General features: G+C 36.5%; 2 protein-coding genes across 2 annotated transcripts; both read left to right on the top strand.

The window, feature by feature from the left end:
• Positions 1–2783: 2783 nt before the first annotated feature.
• Positions 2784–5927, top strand: LOC114728616 (B3 domain-containing transcription factor FUS3-like). The gene is made up of 6 exons (XM_028915535.1): positions 2784–3113; positions 4448–4537; positions 4948–5048; positions 5229–5275; positions 5399–5475; positions 5634–5927. Exons 1-6 carry the CDS (start codon positions 2784–2786, stop codon positions 5925–5927), a joined length of 939 nt encoding a protein of 312 aa, XP_028771368.1.
• A 3068-nt stretch (positions 5928–8995) lies between these two features.
• On the top strand, positions 8996–10695 carry LOC114728620 (long chain base biosynthesis protein 2d-like). Its single transcript, XM_028915539.1, has 7 exons — positions 8996–9143; positions 9242–9366; positions 9451–9544; positions 9727–9890; positions 10011–10142; positions 10252–10359; positions 10615–10695. Exons 1-7 carry the CDS (start codon positions 8996–8998, stop codon positions 10675–10677), a joined length of 834 nt encoding a protein of 277 aa, XP_028771372.1. The 3' UTR covers positions 10678–10695.
• Positions 10696–11030: the final 335 nt, after the last annotated feature.

Genomic DNA, 11030 nt, shown 5'->3' with positions numbered 1-11030 from the left:
ATCCACATGTTTCTTTGCTGCAAGCAGAATCATTACGCACCCTTATGTCTAGGAGCTGAAGATTTCTATATCTTCCCCGACTGTATTTTCGCATTCAGGTACATAAGTAATTATCCAATACCGAACTCCTAAGGTTCGTCTTTCAATTTTTGTTCTTGTTACAAAATAAGTTTAGGTGAATTGAATTTCGAGAGCTCATCAGGATCTTATATTTGGAATAAAAACTAACTCAATAATTAGATCCTATATTAAGGACCGGAGGAGTAATAATTACTATATATACTTTGTCCTTATTTATAAGAAATGCTTGCAAGATATCTCAAATTTTTTTGATTAGTTTCTTGTTTTGACCTCATTAATTATTTATTTTAATACTCAATACTCCTCCGGTCCTTAATATAAGACCCATTTAACTAATTTGATTAGATTAAGGAAGTTAGGTAAGTTAGTTAATTATAAGAAAAGTGACACATTTTTCTTAAAATACCATAATCATCTTTCTTAATACCTCCTCCCCCTCTTCTACTTGATTATGGTTGAGGGAGTATCTATAGGGGTAATTTAGAGAAAATTAATAAATATGAGAAATGGGTCTTACATTTAGAACCAAAACCAACTCAAGAATTGGGTTCTATATTAAGGACCGGAGGAGTATATAATTATAGTCTTATTTATAAATTACTTCCCCTGATTAATACCACCTCTGGTCCTATTTATAAGACCTCGTTTATAATTATAAACAATATCTTATAAATAGGATTAGAGGTAATACCCAAATCTTGCTGATGCTGTACCTTTATTTTTCCTACCTGACTGCTGATATTGTACTTGAATGAATCATTTTGGCTGCTGCCATGAACGGTCACATTTCCAAAAACCTCATTGTTGTGGTAGTGATCTTTCTCCATTTTTGCCGATCCGATTGCACGCAGATGCAAGGGTTCAGAATGAAAAATATACGCTGGCCAAAAACAGAAAAGTGTGTATACATGTATATATTACTCTCTCTCCTTAATATAAGAATTAATTTAATATTTAATTTGATCTTAAATATAATATCTTAATTCACTTTTTTATTTATATTTATCTTTTTTTCTTAAAATAGTCTTTATTTGCACATGTTAAAAATTTTATCAAATATTAGATCAAGTACACATAATTAGCAAAAATACTTATTTATTGTAAATATATAACTTAACTAATTTTTTTAATCTACTCAAATTAGTCAATTAATTCTTATATTAAGAAGATGAAACAGTGTGTGTATATATATCATGTATTAGATGCCTTATCTCCAAGTGATGGTCAAGAATAATATAATTCTTTTCGAAATTTTTTATCCGATTAAGAAAACTTAATTTTTATAAGCTCATGGAGATAAATTCATTAATGTAACATAAATTTCAAAACCTTTTATTATTACGTATTTATATATTTCATAAAAAAATCTAATTACAAGTATATAAGTTTTACCTGTTTTTTTTCCTCTTTCTTTTTCCAAATTAAATTATACTGTTAGGGCGCAATTGCCAGGTAATTATGTGGTAACCACATTTATTGACACTCTTCCACCACCTCTGCATGGCGCCCAGGTGGAATCGCAAGCGGGGCTGGGAATCCAGCTAAGATCTCCCTCACTTATAAATAAGAATATTGGTATAGCTGAAGCAACAGCAACCCTCCCCACAATTTTACTCTGCCTGGCACCCTACTATAACACATTCACCAATCGGATCCACATCACAATCATCAATAGTTAAACTGCGGAACAGCCTCCACGTGTGGAATATTTCAAGCCCATCCCCGGCTGCTCACACAGAGCGTAGCAGCAGATCATAAACCTTCGGGTCCCTAAACAAGTCTCCGAGTGGTAGAGCGCAGTTGAACGAAGCCAATTATGGCAGTTTGTGTCTTCCCATGCACCTGGTTTCAAATACAGAGCATCCTCCCTCCTTCCTTAGCTTCTTCCTCTCGCTAAAGTAGACACAGAGAGAGAGAGAGAGAGAGAGAGAGGGTGTCGTTTTATTAAAGATGAAAGAAAGACGGAGAGTCCAATACAGAGCCAAAAACGCCATTGATTTCTGTTGTGAGACTCAGAACTTTTGCAACACCTGGAGGCTCTCTTCGTTGTCCATCTTTCGTCTCCATTCATCCTCCATCCGTCTCTTCCTGCTTGGCCACTCTCCAACCATCCCATGCTCAAACCCAACCCAACCCCTTAACCATGGTTTCGCTTCTTTTCTATTACTTTACAAAGCAACCAAAGAAAGAGCCAAGGCAAAGCGCAGCCGTCAATGCGAGTTCAACATTTGTCGCAGCTCGCACCATTCTGATCTGAGACTAACCCATTACCCATAACCCATTTAGAGGTAAAAATCTGGCAAGGGCGAAACCCAAAAGAGGGAAGAATTATAATATATCTCTGTATGCGTGAGAGTGGTAAAAGTAAAAGAGAGGAAGGGAAGAAGGGGGGGAGAGAGGCATGAATGCAGATTGCACAAATGTCATGAAAACCAGGGAGAGTAATCACAAAAACGCTTGCCAAAAATAGAAAAAATCCAAAGGGAAAGGAAAAAGAGGAGAGAGTGGGAGAGAGTCCACCATTGAACTCTTTGAACACCAAACCCCACAACCATTTCGTGATTGCCGAGCGTCCATTGCCCCCGCGTTCTGCACACACACTCAGACTGAGAGAGAAAGAGATAGCGCTACAGTATCACAGAAACCAAAAGCACTCACTGTGAGTTGTGGTGTTTGAGGGGAGCGAGAAAAACCCTAAGCTAATGATGATGGATCAGGGAGAGAAGCTGCTTCGCAAAAACGAGGCCTGTGCCTTGATGGCAGGTGTTGACGCTGAGCTTGGCCTTGTCACCGTCCCAGCAGACACCACCATTAATCGCGGGTCGGGTCGTCGTCCGATCCGAGACCTGGGCCTTGTCGCTGCCGTTACCACTGCTTTTGGGACCGTTCACAGGAAGAAAAGGATGGCCAGGCAGAGGAGGTCTTCCACCGTGTCCATGAATCTCCCTCCGCCACCTCCTCCTACTTCCTCGTCCTCGCACGTGCCAATCTCCCCGCTTCGATCTCACAACAATCCTCTCCCCCCTCCACGTGTGAGCTCTCTTTTCTCTTCCTTTTTATTGCTATTTTATTGTGCTTTGGCATGGAGATCTAGTGTCTAGCACCTTGATTATTCCCTTTTTATTCACTATCTATCTTTGCCTTTTGTGATCATCTTAATTCTCTCTCTTCATGTATATTTTCCCTTTGATATGATCTCGTCTCCGATCTCAAATGCTCTAGTTTTCCTGATCTGCATTGTGTCTTTTCTTTAGAAAAGTGTGCTTATTTGTCTCGTGATGGTCACACAAAACTGAGCCATCAGTTTTATGTCCGAACTTGTAGGGGCAGGTCTTTATTTTCCCCCAGTATATAGTCAGGATATGTGATACGAGTTTTAAGAATCACCTTATAGCTATTTGCAATCTCCAATATAATTCGCAGAAACGCTGCGACATTAATGAAGGGGTCACCGCACGTCATACTTATAAATGGAGGATTCCGATATAGAATCGGAATATAACGCAGGCATATTAAACCCCAAGAGTAAATTAACAGAGGTCACACCAATATAAAAGATAGTTTCTTGGTAAGAATGAAAAGAAAAGACAGATATATAGTATATTGGGCAGTTCCTTTTATCATTAATTGAACCGCGTAGTTAACGAGGTGGATAATCAGACATAAGTCAGGCGCATTTCGAGTTTCAAGCTTGTGTGAATCTATTGAAGTGGAGTGGAGCAAGCAAGGAATATACAGTACCATTTATTCACAAACACAAAAAAAGGGGAACGTGAAATAGACTCTGCTTTGAATATTTGTTAATGGAGCATTTTATGTATTAGAGCGTTGGTAGTGTTGAAGTGCACTGTTAAATATTTATGCTGTCTACTTTACGCATTTGGGAAAATGTGTTAAGGACAGCGATATAAGAGCATGCTGGACATGATATAACCTTGGGCACTCTGCCCACTTTATCAGAATTGCCATAATATTAACTCTAAAGGACCAAACATGTTGGGCATGATGGCATTTTACTTCTCAATCCCGAAAATCTTGTTTGCTATATACATAGTATATCTTGTATTATAATAGCGTATTTAGAATCACATCATACATGTATGGTGACGGGATTGCTATATATAGTATGTTGTATCGTAACGTATTTGCTGAATATAATGTGGTTCCAAACTTTGGTTCGCCGAAAAGTAACAATTAGTTGTCGGTTTCTAAGTGAACATGGTTCCGTATGTGTCCTCTTCACCTAAAAAGTAAAACTTTGCCTTTAACTACGTTGCTTTACAAAATTTATTACTTTTTGTTTGGTATCTAGTTATAAGATGAATAATGCTTGATTTCTCACAACTTCATATCTATATGTTCTTAGGAAATTGATCAGGGTAGGTTGAGATTCCTTTTCCAAAAGGAGCTCAAGAACAGTGACGTAAGCTCCCTCCGGAGGATGGTGCTCCCAAAGGTATATAGGTTTTCCAATTGCTTAATTCCTTGTGATTTAGCATTATTAATTTCTTTAGCTGTATTCAAGAAAATCGTGGGAGGAAAATGATTATTTCGAATGAATTTTAAATATTCAGTTAACTTATTATTTTAATTTTCAATATAAAATAAATTTAAATTGTTCAACTTGTAAAAATGAATATTTTCTCATTTTGAATTGAGAGAACTTTGAATCCTATCTGAGATGTTGTCTTAAACTAGCGAAACATGTAAGCTGCATGATGCACATAATTTGAAGTGAGTTACATTGTTGACAACTTGCAAATAATATATAGCTTTTCGAGGATTTTATATTACGTAGAGATTATATTTTATTGCCTTAAATGAGCCTAATTGATAAATAGAAGGCAAACTAATCCAAATTTGCAGAAAGCAGCAGAGGCTTTCCTTCCCATCCTTGAGTCTAAAGAAGGAATTGTTATAAGCATGGATGATATAGACGGTCTTCATGTCTGGAGCTTCAAATACAGGTCTCTTATGCATACCTTTAATTTATTCAATTTGATGACTAAAAAAAAACATAGATTCATTTATGTCTTGAACAAAAAATTGATATAATTTGGATTTACAGTTCAAGATTGTTTATATAAAGTGATACATATGTATGACATCCAATGTAGTGAAAGTTCTCTATAATATAAAACATGCAGGTTTTGGCCTAACAACAACAGTCGGATGTATGTACTTGAAAATACTGGTACATCCTTAATTAGCTCGACGTGTTTTCCCCCCTTCAATTTCAGCTTCTATGTGCTAACTTGTATGCTAGAATACATATCTTTATTAAGATTATGATTCTCGTGTTGAATATTTTTTCCAGGGGAATTTGTTAGCACACATGGCTTGCGTCTTGGAGATTCCATAGCGGTTTATCAGGATAATCAAACCCTTAATTATGTATGTGCCGCAAATCGAATAATTTTCTCATTATATCAGAAAAGCAGAAAAATAATTTCTTCTATTTTTAACCATAACTTAGTGGGAGGAAGTTATTAATTGCAGGTAATCTCGTTTCAATTAATAATGTAATGTTTTAATTTGTGAGAACATTGTAGGTGATCCAAGCTAAGAAGGCTTCTGAGCAGGACGATTTTATGGGCATATCTAGTGATGATAACATCAATGATCTCTTTCTACAGGACTATGAGGTTAACAAGTCAAACAGTCTAAGTGTGATGGCCTATCCCACAATGAATGACACAGATCACATGTCATTCATCTATGAAACCACATTCTCAAATGATTCTCCACTTGACTTTTTGGGAGGATCAATGACCAGTTTCTCGAGAATTGGATCAGTCGAGACCTTCGGCTCGGTCGAGAATTTGTCGCTCGATGACTTCTATTAAGTTTGGATCGATTTCTGCTGTATTTTGATTATATACTACTATCAAGACACTGATTAACATATGGTATCATGAAGACGAAGACAAAACATTATTTTGAATGGTGAGTGTATGGGTTTCTTCATGCTGGTAATGAGGGAAACTTATAAGAGTGTGCTGATTTTGGTGTTGAAATGTGTAGAATAAATGAGTAGTCGTCGATCTCCAGACCACTTTGTGTTTCTTTGACCTCAATACACGGCTACTATTATCATGTATTACTCCTTATTGCTGGATAGTACTCATGCTCAAATTGCTATGTGTGAGGCACATACTATATAGTAAATTTGGTTCTGGCATCTCTAAATTTTATGTTTGCTTTCGTTTCAAACTGAATAATATGAATATATTACCTCTATTCCTAAATATAATAACTCCTTTGTAGTATACAAAAAAAGTCTTGCATTTAGGATTAGTGATAATATTAAAATTAAGTATGACATTGTATGATATTAATGATGCACGAAAATGCACAGAAGATCATATGCACAAATGGCGCACAAGCATCGCGGATCACAGCTTTATTTTTAAAAGCGAAAACCTATGCACCAAATACAACTCATTAGTAAGGATTGAGAGTTGACTGTTTACGACTTGTTTGTATTCACGGTCAATAAACACATTCATGTAAGTCGAGACAAAATTTATTTCATATGCTTATCCTGTATTTTATAAATTACAATTGAAAAATTCCTTATAAATTACTTATAAGTTATTTCAAACAAATATTAATTAGTCTTGCTAGCTTTAAAAGGAATTATACTCAAAAAGTTTTTTTCCCCCGAAAAAATGCTATGGATATATATATATTCGTAAATTGCATAAAATATAAGAAAAGTGCCAACATTACTTTATAATAATTTTTTTGCATATAAAAAATACATTTTATATTAATATCATAAAATGGAATTTATTTAGCCCAAAAATGTCAATACCATTGGAGGGCCCGCCCACAAATAAATTATCAAACAATTGCCACAAAAGACAGTATCATAGGTTAACATCAACATTTCACTTTAATATTGATTAATCTTAATAAATCTGCACATTTTCAAAATGGTAGACCGTGCTACCCATTAATTACCAAGTTGTGTAAAGAAAAATAGCAATTGAAATACCTTTTCTGGGTCCATCATAGGGGGGGGTGGCCGGGGGGGAAAAAAAAAATTCCCACGCTGGGTAGAGCTGCTCATAGGCTTCATAATTGTGAAGTGTACGTGGTCGTCGATTTTCATGCGAAGATTATTTTTCTGGAGCCGGAGAAATTCGTTTTCCATCTGGGGCGCCATAGTGTGCAAATTAAACGAGTTCCATGGCTGTGGGTTTTACAGTTCGACAAGGATTTTGTGGATCAAAACAAGGGAGCTTCCTGAATCATTTTAGAGATGGTACGATTCAAACAAACGTGCTAAATTAGCCCAATCATTTTGGGGTACGGTTGGTTCGGTTCCGGTATGATCTCATCCTCTTCTTTCTTCTCATGCTTACCCCTACCACTCCTCCGACGTACAGGTCCATGCTCCAATGCTTGTAATTATATTGGATCGCCGGCGAAGTTTTACTCACATCTTCAGAATTTCCAGGTTTTGAAACCGTGTGTGTGTGTGTGTGTGTGTGTGTTTGATTCCAGCTCTGGGTTTCTCTTAAAGATGATTGCAATTCCATACTTGGCGGCATTGAGCACCTACTTTAGCTACAGTTTGCTCTTTGCCTTCGGTAAAATCAGAGATTGGTTTAGGAAACTTATGGACTGGTGTTCTAACAACCTTCAGTTTCTCCTGTCATAAGCAAGCAGTTCTAACAACCTTCAGGTTTCTCCTGTCATATGCATGCTTGCTTTTGCGATATGCCTTTTGTTTTTTTTGTTTTAACACATTAATTCGTGCAAGCAGGGTTGCGCACCCACGTGTTTAGGATTGGAAGATTTTTATATGCGCCGCTTGTATCTTCGCGTTCAGGTTTATAATTAGGGCCTTTGCTCCGATTTTTATTTATCCCTCCATCTATTATACCACCACCACCGGTTCATAATATAAGAATTTGTTTGGTTTTGAGTTTGATCCGAAATATAATTCCTAATCTACTTTATCTCTCATATTTATTTATTTCTTTTCAAAATAATTCTTATAGTAGTTATATATATTAAATATTTTATCAAATGATAATTCTAAGTAATATATATGTTTAGTAAGGGTATTATAGAAAAGATAACATCCATTTATTATAAATAACTAATTTAACAAACTTTTTTAATCTAATCAAATTCATCAACTAGTTCTTACATTAAAAACTAGAGGTAGTATTCAATTATATGCTTAACAAATTAAATTCGCAAAGCGTTGATGTTTTCAACTTTTTCTTTTTCCTTTTTTCTGTTTAATTTCCGTTATAGGATTGCTTTGGAAGACCCATATCAAGTGCCCCTGATGCCTGGTTTGATGTGGGGGAGCGCTACACTAACGATAATCACAGGACCCTCAAGTGCTAATTTATTGAATTACAGGGTTTCTATTTATTTATTTATTTGGATGTAGGGCTCCAAAAGGAGTTGGCCCAGCCTTAAACAGCCTACTTTTGCAAAACGGATAGTGTTGGCAAAGCTCAGCCATCCAACTTGCGGGTCCAAAGTTGGCCCTGCGCGCCTAGGCCCTTTTACACATTCTGTTTAATTTTTTTTTCAAATAAATCACAAGTTAGTCCAATTATAAAAGTCCTTTCTTTTCGAAAACATTAACACATATAACAAAAATCAAATCATTATCTAAGGTCTATATTAACCTATCGTTTGAAGTTCCAATGAATAAACCATAGTTCAAAACTAAACAAACCAAATCATTATATAAAATTTGATTTTAAATAAACAAACCAAAGCATGCTTGTTGTTTGAAGGTTTAAATCTGAGGCCTGATTCTTGCGACTCTCGAGCTTAAATGGATCGGTGTTATGGGCTTGATCTATTTTCCAGGCTGTATTTGAATGTTTAATTTTTCTTCACAAAAAACTTTATTACTCGAGTTATTGGCTCTCACATTATGCATAACCCAATCACTCTTATGCAGAAAAACGAGGGATCGTACAACTATCTTGGTTTTGCCGCGTCAGATGAATATTGTACACCCAGAGCAATTGAGTCACTGAGGAAGTATTCTGCAAGCACATGCAGTAGCCGGGTGGATGGGGGTATATATGTATATATATGTGTATTATTAGTTGCAGCTTAATTACCACCAAAGTTTGTCTAGATATATTCATAAAATATGATATGGCTACTCTAACAGGCACTACTGCTCTGCACAATGAATTGGAGACATGTGTCGCCAACTTTGTTGGTAAGCCAGCTGCTATAGTTTTTGGAATGGGCTATGTCACCAACTCTGCTGTTCTTCCAGTTCTCATGGGCGAGGTCTGCAAAATAGCTCATTTACAGACGTTAGGCAATTAGCTTGCTTTTTATTTATCACTGATATAACTTCCCTTTAAGTTGCAGGGAAGTTTGATCATCAGTGATTCATTGAACCACAACTCCATTGTTAACGGTGCAAGAGGTTCTGGAGCTACTATTCGTGTTTTCCGGCACAATAGTTAGTATTTTTCCCCCGTGCCAAATGAAGATCATTATCATGATCATATCTATCTGGTTTTTAATTCTAGTGTTTCCTTTTCTCCCTCCGTGCTGTGTTTTTTTTTCCTTTTCATGATGCTTACGAATTAAAGATAACAATATTTCGTTCATTTACTATTTTTTTGAACATGTTATCTGCAGCGCCATCTCATCTTGAAGAGGTTTTGAGAGAACAAATTGCCGAGGGACGGGCAAGGACCCATAGTAGCTGGAAGAAGATAATTGTTGATGTGGAGGGGATATACAGCATGGAAGGAGAGCTTTGCAAACTTCCAGGGATCATAGCTATCTGCAAAAAATATCAGGTATAATGGTTTAAAGTCTTTAACTCGTGAAAAATCTTCGTATATAAACACGATGGGGCTTCCCATAAATTTTTCATATGATAATGTCATGAGTAATGATCCATTTGTGCATGAATTCATAATGTTTTCAGGTCAGAACTTGAGAAGATGGGTTTTGAAGTTCTTGGGGACAATAACTCCCCTATCATACCAATCATGGTTTACAACATAGCAAAAATCCCTGCCTTCTCAAGGGAGCGCCTCAAGCGAAATGTGAGCACATGAATATATATTAGATCATTGTTAGTTGATATTCTCCAATCTGGATGTGTAATTTATTTATTTTTAATTAATTCCTTCTGTTGATGCATCGCATTTCCAGGTAGCTGTTGTAGCGGTGGCATTTCCAGCAACCCCATTATTGTTGGCCAGAGCAGGCATATGCATATCTGCTGCTCATTCAAAAGAAGACCTTATCAAGGCCTTGGAGGTAAGATCATGGGATTTTGACCCTCACTTAATTGTTATAGATGCATCTTTTTAGCGGCCGTGAAATGTTATGTGTCACTTTACCTTCGAAATGTCAATTATTGAGCTTGTCGCACCTTTATTTCCTTTTGACTGCTATATCTGAGGCAGGGAACCAAACATGCCGTTTTATATAAGTTCAAATCATTTGATGCCCCGCGTATTTCTGTGAAATTCTGTGTGTGTTATTGCTTGCTGAGATTGGTCTTGTTGATAGGTCATCAGCAAGGTGGGCGATCTGGCGGGCATAAAATACCTTCCTGTGAAGCAGGGGAAGTAGAAACATAAATATGTTGCTCATGCTCTTATTGTCATTCTTATAGGGTCGTTCCTAAACACAAATGAATCTTCCAGTTCGTTTGGCGGAGTTCCTACTGGTAAATTTGTCGGACTAATTAATGTGGCAAGTTGCAGTAGAATTTGAACTAGCTAGATGTATTCTTCGTATATAACCTTACACATCCGCGAGGAAAAATAATTTTGAAATATCTTTTCTGGAGGATCCCTCAAGTGTCTCTGGCCATTTCTGAGCAAAGAAATCTAACATGCAGTATCTGTAAAACATACATCCATCATAATACCAAACAAAGTCCTGGAATGCTCTCGTTGCATATTTTATTCACAAATCGTAAT

The sequence above is a fragment of the Neltuma alba genome, unplaced genomic scaffold, assembly GCF_004799145.2.
Source record: "Neltuma alba isolate B1F8T4 unplaced genomic scaffold, ASM479914v2 tig00012563_pilon, whole genome shotgun sequence".
Taxonomy (NCBI): domain Eukaryota; kingdom Viridiplantae; phylum Streptophyta; class Magnoliopsida; order Fabales; family Fabaceae; genus Neltuma; species Neltuma alba.
This window is presented reverse-complemented; position numbering and strand designations above follow the sequence as displayed.

Excerpts from the sequence above, each read along its gene's own strand:
- LOC114728616 (XM_028915535.1), top strand. The coding sequence starts at position 2,784 with ATGATGATGGATCAGGGAGAGAAGCTGCTTCGCAAAAACGAGGCCTGT. Across the intron at positions 5,276-5,398 it reads GTATGTACTTGAAAATACTG|GGGAATTTGTTAGCACACAT; the intron begins GTACATCCTTAA and ends TATTTTTTCCAG. Across the intron at positions 5,476-5,633 it reads ATAATCAAACCCTTAATTAT|GTGATCCAAGCTAAGAAGGC; the intron begins GTATGTGCCGCA and ends AGAACATTGTAG.
- LOC114728620 (XM_028915539.1), top strand. The coding sequence starts at position 8,996 with ATGCATAACCCAATCACTCTTATGCAGAAAAACGAGGGATCGTACAAC. Across the intron at positions 9,891-10,010 it reads CTATCTGCAAAAAATATCAG|AATGTTTTCAGGTCAGAACT; the intron begins GTATAATGGTTT and ends GCATGAATTCAT. Across the intron at positions 10,360-10,614 it reads ACCTTATCAAGGCCTTGGAG|GTCATCAGCAAGGTGGGCGA; the intron begins GTAAGATCATGG and ends TCTTGTTGATAG.